At 41.6% G+C, this 16,900-nt stretch overlaps 1 protein-coding gene across 1 annotated transcript; it reads right to left on the bottom strand.

Annotated features, from left to right (window-relative positions):
- Nucleotides 1-3,890: 3,890 nt before the first annotated feature.
- On the bottom strand, nt 3,891-16,669 carry CCNE1 (cyclin E1). Its single transcript, XM_074881720.1, has 11 exons — nt 16,455-16,669; nt 16,258-16,348; nt 15,934-16,002; nt 9,258-9,400; nt 9,042-9,177; nt 8,085-8,231; nt 7,169-7,264; nt 6,664-6,798; nt 6,458-6,569; nt 6,216-6,373; nt 3,891-5,386 (listed from the first exon to the last, which is right to left on the bottom strand). The coding sequence occupies exons 1-11, from the start codon at nt 16,466-16,468 to the stop codon at nt 5,264-5,266; spliced, it is 1,224 nt and encodes a 407-aa protein (XP_074737821.1). The 5' UTR covers nt 16,469-16,669; the 3' UTR covers nt 3,891-5,263.
- Between the last annotated feature and the right edge of the window lie 231 nt (nt 16,670-16,900).

Raw genomic sequence — 16,900 nt, 5'->3', positions numbered from 1 at the left:
AAGCAGATATTTAACTGAAATACCTGGGAGGAGAAACAACAGGTCTACCTGGCCAGGGTCCACTGGCAAAGGGAAGGTTAGGGTGAGGCTCTGCACATCATTTTTCCTTATATCCCAGGCGATCACATATCCTAAGCCAAACAGAAATAGGCCTTTCATAATTTTCCTCCCTGAATATTATTGCAGCCCTGCTGAAACATCAGTACATTATGAAATACATTTGCTTTCTTACTACACTAGTTAGATGAGATCATGTTCAGCTCAGTAAAACAAAACCTGTTTTCAAACAGATACACAGTTCCAATAGACAGTCTGCTCCTCTGAATTGCCAGCAGCTGTAGGACCAAAGCCCCCTGGGGTCAGAAAGGTTTTCCTTCCTTCCTTGATAGCTATTTGATCTAATTTGCCCTAAAACATGCCACTCTGCAGAGTTTGAAAACCCTGGTTTTATTCAGTCTACCAAGAACACTTTAATAAACTCAATTTTACCATAAACAGAAATAAAAAGCTTCATATAGAAACTTACCCTTTTGTGCTTAGAATGAACTGATTATTTCAAGAGACTGAAAGGAAATGGATTACATAGTATTACAATATTCTGCAGTCTTAATTAAATGTTTGATTAAGCATAAGTTGTGTCAGTAGCAGACAATTCAAAAATTGAGAGAAACGGGTTTCATACTTTAAAGATAAGATATAATGAGACTTGTTTGCAGGTAGCATGGCCGAAAGAGCCCATCGCCAAAATACTTATTGTTCAACAACTCAAGCCAGGCGACTGCTTTGCGGGAGTCCTAACTTCAAAGCACAGAAGTTCCATGAATTGGCTAGAAATCAAGTGCTATAATGGCAAGAAACAGACATTAAAGTCTTCTTGCATTTGTGTATAGTAATCACCTCCTGCCATCTCATAGACACAAAAAAACCCCACCCTAACCTCTCAGTCACTCCACCTTGACAGGTCTGTGCCCTGTGGCACAGGCGATGCTGGCCGGGGCGAGGGCAGGAGGACCAGAAGAGGAAGGAAGAGCCATGCTGCTTCCTGCCACAGGCGTCACAGACAGAGCTGTACCCCCTACTTACATGCCAAGTCTGAGCAGGAGATCTCTCCAGAGAGATTACAAGAGCCCAGGTCAAGCTGACCTCAGCTTTGCCAACAAGGAGGAGCTGTGCTTAATCCCCAACAAATTCAAGGCTGGATGAAGTCCGAGTTAACCTGTATTGTTTCACAGGATAACTAGCATCTCCCTTTTTTTAAGGGGAGAGGGTTGTGGGGGAGGAAGGCTTTGAAGATGAGGATATGTGTAATCTGATACTTTAAATGCATATTGTTAAATACATAGAGGAAGCATGTTCCCAAAATAGGAGATTTATGCCAACAAACAAGGTAAAGCGGGTCCATCCAATGTCAACACGTGCACTTGCCAATTCCCCTGCTGCACTGCACATCGGCCCCTTGACTATTTCCTAACAGACTTTTACCTAGCCTCGCAGTGCCCTGACTGGGTGTTAACTCCCATTAAAGTCTGGAGGAAAGCCAGTTGTAGCCTTTGGCAATTCCCAAAGTTCAGGTGCCCTGATGCCTCCCCCACCGAGAGGTAATGCTGCAGTAAGCCTCCTATGCTCGCATCAAGGTCCAAATTCACAGCCTAGTTGAAGGAAGAGCATTTTACCCAGCTGCCTGAATTCAGGCTGCTACTGCTGTGAGACAAGCCAGCTGCGCTGTATGTGAAGGAAACAGCAGCCAGGAATTGAGAGAAATTTGAGCCAGGCCAGGAGAGCTTGCAGGGCCTGCAGCTCCCAGGGGATGCCTGGCTGGACATTGGTGGAAGCACTTCACTGAACTCCTGCTGGCTGCTTACCTCCACCTCGGGCAAGCAGGGCTGTAATAAACCCCCTCGCGTGCAATTCCTCAAAACCAAGAGGAGATGCTGACCTGAGACCTCAGAACTGATAGATAGCCACAGGCAGACCATCCTACTGCTTTATGTGAGACAGGCTATGCAGAAGTACTTCCATGAACTACTGTTAGATAACTACAGCATTTTCAACAGTTTAGCACCTTGCAGACCTCCGCACCTTCATCCTTTCTGCTCACCAGCACTCCTCCTCAACCCCAGCTCACAACTGCAGCCTCAGCTCACTCATTTGGGGCTATTCCCTTCAACACGGTCACAGCTGCAAGCAACTTTCAATTTTATAGTAGCAGTAATACAAAATTAGCACTGGATTAATTTCTCTTGTTCAGTTTCTCCCATGCCCCCAGCTTTCAGACCAAGGTGAGCTTTTGATACATAGTTATGGTGAACCTTTCAGGAGGAGGAAGATAATCATTTGCGACCTGGATTACTGCAGAATTCAATTTACTTTGCAGCATGCTTTATGCTGGTCTGTAGCTATTAAAGGGAGAGACATTTCCAGTTGAGGAGTGTGCAGCAATGCACAGCTAAATGCTTTCTTGGGGTTCCCCAGTGCCATCGAGCCTCCTGCCCCACACACTTGCACCAGGAACAGCCACCTTGCGCATTGCCCCAGGGCCCTGCTCCCCTGGAGCCTCTCCCCAGCTCTCAGGGTAACATGCTTAGAGTCAGAGACAGTTTGCAGGAACGTAATATTTGATATTAACTCATCTTTGCTGCACAAACTTCAGCCCACTTGTAAACAAACGAGACCTTTTTCTCTTACCTAGCCAGACACAACTGACCACTTGCTTCTCCCTGCCTGCCATGAATCTGCCCCCAGATTGGTCCAGGACCAGACAGAATTTAGGAGAATAGTATCCTCAGGCAAAGAAATATGGAGAGAACTCCCTCTTGGTTTTGTTTTGGGTTTTTTTTTGTTTGTTTTCCTCCTCAATAGACAACTATTTTCCTTAAAATTAGCTGCACCATTCCTCCGTAAAATGATTTTCAGCCTGTAGCAACCAGTGCATAATTTTTTCAAGCTACCTTAGAACAACAGCACACTCCAACTGAAGTATCCACATGTGTTGCAAGACAACCAGAAACAAAGATTCTTAAAGCATAAGATAGATGAGAAAGTAAGAAAATAGCTCTTAAGGTAAGTCACCCTTGCTGGAAGGTACCACAGCTCTGGCACATTGCTGCCTTCCCACCTGCTGCAAAGCTGTGATCCCCACAATGTGAACAGGCTGCTTCTCATCCAAGTAACATTTTTTTGGGGGGGGGGAGTATAAAATTAGCAGGATTACCACCTAAATCAGAGACCCAATTTAGAAAGAGGCCTGTTATCTGAACAGTTTCATTCATAGATAAATATGTATCTCTCAGATACAGGTTTCCCACACAGCTGAGAACATGTGGCCCACCTGCATTCACTCTTGAGTAGGTATTAACCAGAAAGTTTTATGTAGCTTAAACTGAGATCATACCTGTAATGTTATTACAGAATATTTTCTTGAACAGTTAAAAGTCAAAGAAAATGCAATCCCCATTTATAAGATGCTAGTTACAGTTTAAATATGATTTTTAAATTTTTTTTTTTAGAGACACATTAAACACATCTAAGCACTGAAAAATAACAGTAAAAGGACTAGTACTTAATCTTGGCTGGTGATTTAGAAATTAAGCCTAGAGACTACCCTTCAGGAGAGTTATTGCCCTCCCTCCTTTTTGTGTTCTAAATTTAAGGACAAAGTACCAAAATGTGTCTTGACAATTCCTCCAATGTTACAAACTTTTTCAATAATAGGCAAATATAACATTCCTTTGCCTAGGCTATGTAGTTCTCCGAGAAATTAAAACCTCTCTGAACTAGCACCAGCAAACGTGTTCAGCTAACATTTACACTTGTTTTGTTTTCACAGAATTTACAACCATTTATTGCAAGGGGGAAAAAAAATAGCAACAGCAAAGAATTTGCTTACCATTAGTTACCATAGGCATTTTTATTACATTAAAACTTTTAACATTTATCAGAATACTGGGTCAGGGAAGAGCAGAAGGGAGAATAACTTAAAAAAATAAGAAAAAAGCAGCCTTGCTGGGAACTATTGTTTAGAAAAAAATAACCAACAGCAGAGTAGGAGCTTCCTGAAATAAGTGTTGTAGCATTTATCTACAGAAGGACATGATGAATCCTGGTAGCCTCACAAAAGTTCAGTGTTTTTGAACCTTCAAAGTGAACACAATAAAAACAAGCAGCCATTTTAACATTTATTTCTCTATATCCCTTTTCTCTAGAACTATGACTTTCCAGAAAACATCTTCTTATGACTTCTCAGGTTCTCAGACCTTGCAAAGGTCAAGGAAAACTCTTCCTGTAAAACAGCACACACCATTCCAGAATTCAATTTTGCACAGAAGACGATTAGTTGACAAAGACTATGACAAAATACCAAAGTTTAAATGATTGTTTTAAGAAAAGGTAGGCTTTTCCTACTGAGCACTTCTTGCTATTAAGCATAACAATCCAGACAATCTCATTCAAGAATTTCCCAATACACTGATCATTAGAAAGTGTGTTGTGGAAGGATTCCCCAGATACTTGTCATGTTTATTATCCCCTCCCTAGCCACCTGCATCTGGCTAAGGGAAATCCAAGTAGCCCAACATGACAATTTTATCTTAGTATCCAAAAAGGAAGTTTTAATTGATAAGCCAGTAGTGGTAAATAAATAAAACCATAGTTACTACACAGTTCATCCCCAACTCCCACACTACTAGTGGTCAGTCTGAAAAACCTTAGCTGACCATAATTAAAAGAAAATAGGAATATACATAAATCCAGCTGTCTTAGACAGCATTTTTATTAAAAATGGATACACAGAGACTTAGCAGCATTTACAATAAAGGGTTCTTAAAAAGGCATCAAGTTGTAAGCCAACTATTTGAAAAAGGGGCTTTGAAATGTCTTCCACAGCACTTTTTGCCCATTTGTCAATAGGGGACAGTATAACTGTAGATTATCCAAAGGACAAACAGGCACAGTAACTAATCTAAACTTCAAACCCTTTTTCTCAACAGTTGGTCTCATCAAGCATCACCCTCCATAGCAGCATTTGGAGCACTCTTCGGTGTTCTTTTAAGTGGCTGGTGTACTTGATCCATTTCTTTAAAATATTTTAATGTTCAATAAAAATATTTCAAATAGAAAAGTTCTTCTGTCACAAAAAAGGTACGGTTTCCTTTACAGATTCCATAAAAGCTTATGAACTTCACTGGCAGCATTTCTATAATGGAGCAGGAGTTAGAACGAGCAGAACAGGCACTTCAGCAAAATTGTCTGTCAACAGCTTCTAAAGTCATATTGGCTTCAGCCCAGAAGACTGTTTCTTACTACTTTGTGGTGGTGTAAGGACACCAGTGGGGAAAGGTGAAGTCCTATTTTGCTCAGCCAATATGGCTTGTTTTGCTTGAGCTTTGTCCTGAAAGCACAGGAAAAGGAGAAAAAAAAATAATAGTATCTTCACTTTGGTATATCTATGCAACAGATCAATATAATTCAGTGTTTTATAACTTGATAGATTGCTAATCTGGAAATGGCTATCTGTATCTAACCCCCCTAACAGGAACTGATAAATCGTGCAGTACACAGTAGTGAATACAAACCCCAAGAGGTCAGTATTAACTTTTGGAATCTAACAATCAGCATTACTGTACTTGTATCAAGGAAACAAAATTCAGAAGCAACTGAACAGGAAAAGCTTTAACTACTTCTACAACTAAATGACGTAAATAGAAAAAAACCTCCAATATCTTAGATTAACTACAATTTGTTGGACTAGATTTTGATCCTCTGCAAATTTCTCATGCTAAAAAACACTCTCTCAACTTCTTGTCAACTACCACTGTCACATAACAGTCCCACAAGATCGGTGTCAAGTGATCAGTCTTTATTTTCTCTTCTCCATCAGACAAGGTTGTATTACATGTATTTCCTATAGAGAAAGGTCTAACATACAATATTTGAAGCATCTCAAAGGGTAGAAATATGCTTCTGATTTCTAGGGTAATTATTTTCTGTTTGAGATGAGAGGCTTAAGTCACAATCACTTTTTTAAACTAAAACTGAACAAGTTAGGTCTCTTTCCCAAGAATTTTGCAACTGGAGTACAATCTTACGCCTTTTATCATCTGCATACACTCAAGTCTCAATTTGATAATGTTTCACTTAAGTTCAGTTTGAACCAAAGAAGAAACAAGATGTTAAGAGATATTATAGACAGCTTTTGTCTTTATTATGCATATACATACCAGCAAATCCAAGCTGTTTATGTGCGTTTGTATATTGTGCAAGTCTTCAGGAGCTATACCTCTAAAGTGTTTGAGTTTGGAGCTTCCTACTTCCCTTATAGCCATTGCAAATGGAACCATCCATTTTACACATTCCTCTATCTCACACCATTCATAACCTGGAAGACAGGACATATATTTACCTGCCTGAATGAAGCTTAACATTTGTATGCACATTAGACTTAGTTTATAAATGCCAATACCTGAAACTTTCTGCATCAACTCAGATGAGGAGAAGTGATACAAAGCAGAAGCTGCAAGTACTCCATAGGTATATTCCAAGCAGCCAATATCCAGCACACAGAGATCCAAGAGCTACAACACAACAGATGTTTAATAAGTCTACCAGAAGAGCACCTTTTTTTCCCCCCCCCCAAGTGAAATAGCATTTGAAGGAAATCAGTCTTACCTCTGCTATTTGTACAAATATTTGCTGTGGATATTGTGGCAGCAATACCTCATAAAGCTCATTTAAATATGCAACTTGCATGTAAATGTTTAGCCATGATACAACTGTCAGTGGATTTAAGTTCCAGTTAAGAGCCTGAAAAAGTAGACATGCACAAAACTTCAGTATTAATAAAGAGTTCCTAACTTAAACCATGCAACTTTATGTACTCCAGATCAGAAGCTGTAATTCCAGTTCATCAAGGCATCTTTGAAACACACAAATCTAATCCTCTCCTGTACCTCCTCCTGCTGATAGGGTGGGGGAACAATTAATGTTGTTAATATGCACATACTGGTGGATGCTTTAAATCACTTGTTACCTAGAGAACACTGTTTTCTAATTAGAAAGAGAAATTGTGCCTCTTAGCAGCACATAAGATTAACTGAGGCTCTCTGCTTTTAGTCTGATTATGCTATACATTTTTAAAAACTAAAGTAGAACTAACTCCACTTTGAAATATTACCTTCATGATGATCAATTCCATACTGAGGATTTCATCTTCTGTACAAGCTCCATCTGTAACATAGGCAAACTGGTGCAACTTTGGTGGATAAATTTCCTGAAAGATAGGAGATCAAGTATTAATTTGTGGAATAGGTTGTAACTAATCTCATGTGCTTAAAAAGAGAAAAAGAAAAAAGGAACAACCCACCACTAGTTCAGCATTTCAAAACAGAGGGAGAAAGAGAAAAGAACAAACCCCCCACCCTAACTGATGTTGTTGTACTCTGCCTTTAACATACACAGATTTCTTGTTCAACATTTCTGCTTGTAGCCTTCACCTTTCACTTTTGATGGACCAGTACAACATGCATTATATTTGACTACAGCACTACCGCGACGGTATCATAACTGATGTCTAGATTTTTTTATACATATTAAAGAAAAGGCCTTTTATCCCTTGCTTGAGAAGAACAGACTGAAGAATAATAGCCCTCTTAAAAGACAAACAGTAAGAACCTAAAAAGCACTATGGATTTTAATAGTTCAATTTGTTTCAGTAAATAAAGAATAGCTGAGACTATCATCCAGTAGGTACTCCACTGACAACAGAATTGCAACAAGTGGTCTCTGTATACAGCAGCCAGCCAAAAACTCCTTTAGCAACTGCAATTAAAAATTTTATATTTATTCCAACACTGAAAAGACTATCCTTTTAATATTAAAGAGATATACTGTGATGTTAGCTAGTCTTTAGTGACTTCTAAAAAAAACAAAAAAGAGGAATTTTGAAAATAAAAAAGGATTTTTTTTTGTCTCCTAGCTGAAAAGTCATAGCAACAAACTCCATAGAGACTGTCAAAATGCATCTAGTGTACAATAAGTGTGCTGTTTGTCCATTCACATTTTTATGTTTAAATAAAGCTGGTTATACTTACCTCAAGCTTTGCTGCTATGAATAAAGAAGAGATACCAATAAGCTGCAATAGTGTTTTTACAACATTCTGTTGTGTTGCCATAAACCGATCAAAGAAATCTTGTGCTAAATAAAAAGTTTCTCTATGAAGCTTGTAGACTTCACAAACCTGGAGAGACATCAGAGATTACAAAGGTCAACAACAGTGTTACAGAGACAAAAACAGATGCTACAGATGTATTCAAAAAACAGCAAGAGCTAGACATAAGATTCATATTGGCTTTCTGCTTCACTGCTATTATGAAGTAACATGTTAACTAAGAGCACGAGTTAAACAGTTTCCTTTGACACAAGATGACTGCCACTACAGTAACTCCCAAAACAAACAGATCAGAGTGAAAACCCTTTTAGGAAATGCAAGCACATGTTCTAACAATGTCAGAACATCAGTTCCTCATTTTTGCAAAGATGCATCATTCCAACACCTCAAAAGAGAAAATTCTCAGAAATACTTTAGAACTAAGAACAGAGACTATGCCACCAAGTCATCCAAACAGCAAAAAAAGACTTACATGCAGAGTTGTACTACATTCCACGTGCCCATAACAGAGCAGTTGTGAGATGCATCTGGTCTCTAAGACACCACACCTTCCTTTTTACAGTGACTTTCATAATCTCTTGTGCAGCTTTTATCTGCAGTGTGACCTTAAAAAGCTTACATTGTGGAGCTTTAGAGACAAATTGTGTATTATCCACAATAATATAAATTAATATCAGAATATACTGTCAGTTTGTATACATCACCTCAATCCATTATATATTCTTTTTTAAAGTTTGCTGCCATTGACAAACCTTAAGATAAAGACAAGTGTCTAGTGCTGAATGGGTTATGCAAAGATCATGAAACATAATCATGACAGTTATTAATACACTTCAACAAAAGCACACTTGAAATACTCACAAGCATTGAAAAGCTTACCTCCATTAGCCAGTCTAGAAGGATTGTTCTCATTTTAGGTTGCAGAAGAGGGTGCCTTTGCATATAAAGTTTATCCCTCACATATGTCTCGTCTTTATTTATCATGTTTTTCCATACGTCCTCCCTGTTTGCCCAGCTAAGACAGATCAATATGTTTAGTCTCAAATCATAAGACTAAAGGAAGGCAGACAAGCAGCAGCAAAATGGCACACTTACCCTAGAACTGGTAAAGGTGAAGCTCTAGTTGGAACAACACTTAGAGGTATAAAGTGAGAGTAATCAACACCAACTGGATCGTCGTCTTTATCCGGAGTAGGAATCAGCATATGGGCATTTTTGTGAACATTATTCCAGGATGGCTATTAAATGAAACATGAGATTTTACACTGTGCCTTTTTAAATAATCATTTTAGTTGTAATTAGAAGATAAGACATTGGCAAGAAACTACAATTACCTCTTTAAACTGCACAGAATCACTGAGATTGGAAGGGAGCTCTGTAGGTCATTTTGTCCAACTGCTCTGATCAAGCAGGGTCACCTATAGGCAGTGGCCCAGGACCATGTCCAGATGGCTTTGAGTATCTCCAAGGATGGAAGCCCCACAACCTCTCTGGGTAACATGCGCAAGTGCTTGGTCACCCCTGCCCTAAAAAAAGTGTTTCCTGATGTTCAGAGGGAACAGCCTGTGCTTCAGTTTGTGTCCATCTCCTCTTGCCCTGTCACAGGGCACCACTAAAAAGAGCCTGGCTCCATCTTCTTTACAACCTTCCTTCAAGTATTGATATACATTGATACAATCTCCCCGAGCCTTCTTTTCTCCAGGCTAAACAGTCCCAGCTCCCTCAGCTTTTCCTTATAGGACAGATGCTCTGATCCCTTAATCATCTTAATGGTCCTTTGCTAGACTCTTTCTAGTATGTTCAAGTCTCTCTTGCACTGGGGAGCCCAGAGCTGGACACAGTACTCCAGGTGTGACCTCAACCAGCGGTGAGTAGAGGGATGTTGCTTATTTTCACAGTAGTGAAAGTTTGCAACTAAAGCTGAAGAACATTTATACCCTGTTCTCCTTTAGAAGCACCACAACTGTTTCATGAAAGAATATCCAAGTCAGAGTCTCCTGTTATCACATTGCATTTTGTTTTTACCAAAAATATTTTGATTGAAAGCAAGATGCTTGCCTTCAGGTAAAGAATGAGCAGATGGAACTTTAAAAACCCAATTTGTGATTATAATTATACAAAGACAAGGTCAGGATTTCTGGTAAGGAATATGTAGATGCAATGCCTGAAGTTGTGGTTCCATGCAAAGCGACCTTGACAATGAACACAGTAAAATACTAGTTTATAGAATTTTTCTTACTCATTCATCTTGCAGTGCTAAGATGAAAAAACAAAGCACTTATGATCCAACTGTTTTCAGAATAAAGCAAGCACATGTTAAGCAATTGCCACTAAAGTATCAAGTTGACCAGTCCACACACAGAATTTTGCCAAGGTCTGCAAACATCAGACATCTGACACTCCACCTTTTCTTTGGACCAGAACTTAAGTTTAGGTTTACTTTTCCCCGGCTCACTTTCTTAAACAAGATCTTGGTGGACGCTTCACACAGTTCCCCAGGAAAATACTACCTTTTTTAACATTTTTTTTTTCTGTTTTATTTTGCAGTAGAAAACAAAGCCAGCCCCATGTCATCATGCCTAAGCAAATTAAAATTTGGCATTTCTGCCTAATAGTGAAGTCAGCCATCTTGCTGCAAACTGACCTGTTCTGCAGTGCTGAAAGGACAGAAATCCCTAACAAGATTCCTAGAGGGCTTCAAGAGAAAAAAAAAAAAAACACAAAACCCCCCCCCAGAAGAATCATTAGGTGTTAACAAGTAAAATGCTCTACATTAAATTTTACCTCTTGCAAAGAAGGTTCCACACCTGGTATTTGTCCTATCCTTGCTACATCACTTTCCAGCAAAATGGCTACCCTCTAGCACCAGCTTCAGAAATAGAAACCACTGACTTGATGAAACAAAACCCACATTTCACAATTCACTCACACCTAAGACTGCTTTGTATTCTGAGTTACTGACACACAGATGGGTAGTTTTTCTTCTTGGAGATCTACATGCAAATCTAGCATAGCTATATACCCGGCCATGCCACAACTTCATTTGGGTGGGGGAAGGCAAAAAGATCTTTATAGTATCTTTATCTTAAAAATGACAGATTCCTTATGAACTGAGAGTTTGAATAAAATTGTTGCATCAGCATTGCTTTAAGTTAATTTTTGTCCTCCCTCAATACTAGACTTTAGTTACACTTTGTCCTCCAAACTGCACAGAAAGCCCAGCTGCCAACAGCCTTTGGAGAAGTGCTGCTTTGTCAGTTAATCAGCAAACCAACAGAAGAGCAGTACATTATATAATGTCTATTTAAAGGTGACTAATATGCCAGCAGCTTCTGAAAGACGAGGGATTTGCTCCAGAGTTCTCAACCAAAGTAGATACCTCACATACTATACTGCAGCAACAACAATTGATTTAAGAGATTTCTCCATCTTCTATAAGGAAATGTAAATCAAGACTCAGGAGCCTCTTAGACGTTTTGAGAAGAAGTGAAAACAAAGTTTTTGACTAGATAATATCACTCACCAAGACAATTGGGGAAAAGATGCAAGCAACAGAAAAAAACATGGTTTAGCTAGAGACAAGAACGAAAGAAATGTGCAGGGCCCTCAAAAGCATGAAGCTACCAGGAAGGGAGACACAAGTCTGAATTAGTGTAAGTGAGGGAGCACTATAGCTCTGGCATGGGTTTTGGTTGAGGGAATGAGCATATTAATCAGACTACTGAATCTTTAAAGCAGATTCAGCAAGACATTCAACAAGAACTAAGAAACAATATCAAGAAACTGCATTACACCACACTGGAACTATAAGGAAATTGGAGCCACCACTGAAAAAAGAAACAGTTTAAGGTGGGGAGGGTGTGAGGAAACCATGAAGAGCTTCCTCTGGGCTTGCACAGAGCCAACCCAAAAGCAGGGAGCTGCCAAAAAGTGACAGATGTTACATAGAATCAGTGCAGCCTAATGGAGGAAATCCTACTGTCCTGGGCTTACTTCTGAGGCAAATAGGAGCCGAGTAAGATGCAAACCAAAAATCAATGGGGAAAACTGCCTCTTCAAATCTATATGGAGCCCAGCAAGAAAGCTTGGTGACACCTACAGTAATATTCCAGATACAGAAACAGAACAATTGATCAGAGATACAGATCTGTACCTCAGACCCAACAACTACATACAGATTACAGAAACTGAACTGAGGACATGAAAAGGCTCGTTAGGAAAAGGAGCACCAAGAAGGGCAGAAGGTAGGTGACCAGAGAAGTCTATCAGAGCAGTCAAGCCCATACAGCTCCAAAAAAGGAGTTCAGAGGTGTTGGGGTTTTTTTTTTAAAGCTCAAATGCTCCCTCCCACATCTGTGTTTTCTGCAGCATGTCATAATTCACTGATAAACCAAATGTTCATTTAAACAGATTTTCTTTTTGGACATTCTTCAGGCACAAAGGCCAGACACAAAATGGAGCAGGTAGCGACCACTGGGGCTACCGGTTACAGGCAGAGCCTCCAGTGAAGCAGCAACGCCTAAGAGTACAAGCTGCAGAGACACTCGTGTGTGTCAGTGTGAGCTGGGAGCCACCAGAACAAGCTTCCACAGACCAGGACAAGGAAGGCAGCAGAAAAGCAGGGGAAGACAGTGACCCAGAACTGCATTCAAACTGCAAGGTCAGAGGATTTTCAGCATGGAAATCAAAGGCAGAGGAACAGGCCTGTTTGTCTCATCCTAAAAAACAGCGCTGCATAATAGATGTCAATATCAACTACTACACTGCAGCTTTAGTTTGCCCATCAGAAATAGTAAGACCTGTAATTCTAGCCATTTTGCACTCACTGGATGCATTGGTTTGAAGTATAGGGGTTTGCTTTGCCATCAGAAAGGGAGTCCTGAGTTATTAAATAGGAGAGAGAAGAGCAACTCACATTATTAAGCCGTTTCGATTCTTTCTGAATAGCACAGGAGCTTCTATCACTTTTAGTTTTCTAAAGAGTCTGAATATTGCCCTGCCCCAGATTTAAGCCAAATCAAGCTCTCAACCTGGATATAGTTTACATTCTTTATCTGTTTGTCTCAAAACTTGCAAGTTGTTTTTTGGGATTTTGTTTTGTTTTTTAAATTGGATCTTCCAACGATAACCTTCACTAGTTAAAGAAACTTTTTGGAGGATATTTTCAAGCCAGTTAGGTGGAGCATTTTGAGAACAGTAAGTCTAGATTCTGGAAAAAAGTCTAGTGAAAAACTGGTCAAAATGATTTCTCCTCGCCACCTGAAAACATTAAGTTAGTTTAATCTAAAGAAATCAACTTCTAGATTCAATTCCCCACTCTAGATGGAGGTGGCTATGTATTTTGTGTCACAATTGCACAGATGACTCTAATCTAGTTAGATTAATTTTGTTTTACACGGAGCCTTGGAAGTGTATCTGTCCACAGAAAGCAGCCAGAATTAATATGAGAATTGCTAGAGAATTACAGCAGTGCCAGTTCTCTAAAATCAAACACAGAATTTATGCAATATTCTGCTGTCACAAACCTGATGATATAGCCACCCTTTCATCACATAAAGGGCAATGGCATCCTAATTAAGAACTCAGGCCTTATGTTCAACAGAAACAAACTAATGAATTGACTATGAAGATGCTGTAAAGTGGGATGTGACTATGATATTTTGCCTCGTGCATAAACTAGTGTCAGTAAACAATTCATTTAATGTAGAAGTCATGTGGTATAGGCTGCAGTGGATTTATAGCTACTTGCATTTTAGAATTGTTGTGCCTCAACAGAATAACTATCTCACTGGCTATCATACAAGCCTGCTATACTGCTGCTGGAACCGTAAACATATTCTCATTAGTGGCCCATGGCAATTTATATCAGAAAATAGCTTGTGTCACACCATAGACTGAAGAGCTGCTGCTGTGCAGCCAAATGTTAGCTTTTTTAAACAGCTCTGTAACAATCTGGCTACTTTGTCACAACAAAAAACCTTCTATATGTAAGGATGGATACACAGGTACCCATTTTATTTATGGTTTACAGAATCAAAGGGCCAAATCCCACCAGTATCCTAAGCTTAACTTGAAAAACTCCCAAGTAAATATTCTGGATGCCTACTGCCTAAACTATCTAAATTTGAATTTACCTATCATTCCTGAAGTAACCCTGAATGGCTTACCATGCCAGGAACACAAACAAAAAGAAATTGGAAGTCTTTATCTACTTTCAGAGTTGAAGGTCAATGTATGCGAAATATGTTTCAAGTTTCTTTCCACTGTCTTTCTGAAGGAAGGTAAAATTGGGTCTCCACTGTGGGTTTTTTAACAATACCTTACTATTATGCAATAAACATGCACAAGAAGCCCTTGCTCAGCTCAAACAGAATGAATGTTTTGGTGAAGGAGAGAGCTGTGGTAAAGGACAGGCAGCTCTTCCTTGTCAGAAGTGAGAAATTAGTTTAATATACTGCACAAAAGAAAGACAGAAGGGAAGGAGAGATCCCCTCATTAAATGCTCACCATTTGAGCCCCGCTTAATATGTTGACTGATAACTAGTATACGCAGTTGCAACAAGCAGAGGCCATTCCAAACAATGATGCCCATCTGTTATGGTAGCACTTCAGTCTTAGAACTTCCAGCTGCCACTTCTGGTTAGATGTGCCACATTATGCATAGCCTTGCGTACCAAATGAGTACAGTCTGTACTCCCTGATCATGACTTTTGCAGCTTAAGTATCACCCTGCATGTGCATTAACAGGCTGAAGTCCTAGTGACAGTGACTGAGCAAGCATGTGTGTACGTGCAGAAAAAAAAAAACCAACAAAAGGAGAGGAACAAACCTATTTCAGAAAACAGTCTACTCTGTTTTATTTAGAGTGGGCATCTCAATGTACAAAAGCATTGTGCTTTCAATACCATATACCAACATAGCATCCAATGTAGATACCAGTAGCATCTCAGGTTCAAAGATTATAGGAAGGGCACTAAGGGAGCAAGAGGACACTACTAAAGTTAGTTTTGACTTTGTAACTGAAATCATTATAAGTGTCTTACTGAGAAAACTGGCAACGGTCACTACTAACCTCCACTGCAGAGCTGATTTCCATAGCTACATGGCTTTACAGAAATTATCCCCCTGTTCTGCAGAGAAATGAAGCCTATTTTACTACTGCATTAGCACCCAGTAGAAACTTCAAAGTTCTAATCAGTAACCTCATACTCTCTGTCAGTCTTATAATGACACCTGTCAATAGGAATGGAGCTGATGGTGGAAGCAACAGGGGACTTCTCCTCTCTCCCAGGTGACCCATGAGTAGAGACACAACTGCAAAAAGAATAATCTCAAAAGGTGATTCTGTTCATATGCTTAAGAGCCTTGTGCTTTGGCCTGCAAGGTACAACACGTAAGCACGTGACTGTACTGCTGCAATGCTCTAGAGACGTCAATGCAGAGTCCCTCCAGGTAAGCCTGAATGCATATTACGGCTTTTGTAAGGTACACCCTTGCAATCCCAGGACAGCAGGATATACTGAAGTATTAACATAATGTTTTAGACCAACACAGTCCTCATCTCTTGCAAAGACTCCAAAGCAACCTGTATGAGCTGAAGTGTTTTGCACTCTTCATCAGCCAGGGTTGATAGTCTCCCTCGCCCATTGCTATACAGCATCTGGTAGCCACATACCTGTTGCACCATGCTCATAATAATAATGAGGTACTGCAAAATAATAATAGGGTTAAGAAAGATTACAGAAGTATGATCTAAAGCCAAATCAGTTACCTGGTTTTCATACTGCTTTTTTCTAGTCATCTCCACTTTGGCAATTTCTTCATCAGGATCCTGTAAGAACTACCAAAAGGAATACATAATTTCAAGAGTACCAGCTGCAGGACAAGCAACCGTTGACCACCACGAAGCATGCCCAGTCCCGCAGGATCACAGCCCCTCAGCAGACCACCGCCTACCCAACACCCAGACCACCACATGGCCCCCAGCCACCCAACAAAAGGAGGCGATGGCCCGGAGGCCAAGCCCGGCGGTGGGGCAGGCGAGGGCCTGCGGGCACCCGGGTGGGCCGCCGGGCCGGGCCGGGCCCGCACTCACCGTGGCCACATCGGCTTTCCTCTTGCGGGCTCGCATGGCGCAGTCCGCACCCCCGTCCCCCTTGGCGGGAGCCTTCTCCTCCGCGCAGTCGCTGCCAAGAGAGGAGAAGCTGAGAGAGCCCCGGCCGCGGGGAGCCCCCTCAGGGGTGCCTGGCGGGGACCTCGGCCTACAGGGCCCGGCGCGGCCGGCGGACTCACCTCTCCCGGCGCATGGTGCCCGCCTGGGCCGGGTCGGGGCGAGCGGTAGCGCCGTGCGGGGAGCAGCCGAGCAGGCCCGGGCCCCAGCCCCGACAAAGGGCCGCGGAGGCGCGGGCGCACGGCGCGGAAAGGGCGGCCGCCGCCCCGGGCCGGCCCCGCCGGCTTCCCCCCCCCCCCCGCCCCGCGGCCGGGCACCCCAGGAGGCGGCAGGGGCGCCCGCCACCCCCCGCCCGCGCACTCACTCGCTCACCGCCGCCCCGGACCCTCCCAGCCGAGGGCGGTGGGTGCCCGGTGGGTGCCCGGCCAGCGCTGGCAGGGAGCGGGGGCAGGGCGGGAGCGCGGCGCGGGCGGGCTCCGCTGGGCGCCTCCTGCCTCACGGCGCGGCCGCTCCCGTCCCTGCGCACAGCGCGGCCCGCGCCGAGCGGGACATTTAAACGCGCGGCGCG

This window comes from Strix uralensis, chromosome 12 (genome assembly GCF_047716275.1).
Source record: "Strix uralensis isolate ZFMK-TIS-50842 chromosome 12, bStrUra1, whole genome shotgun sequence".
Taxonomy (NCBI): domain Eukaryota; kingdom Metazoa; phylum Chordata; class Aves; order Strigiformes; family Strigidae; genus Strix; species Strix uralensis.
This window is presented reverse-complemented; position numbering and strand designations above follow the sequence as displayed.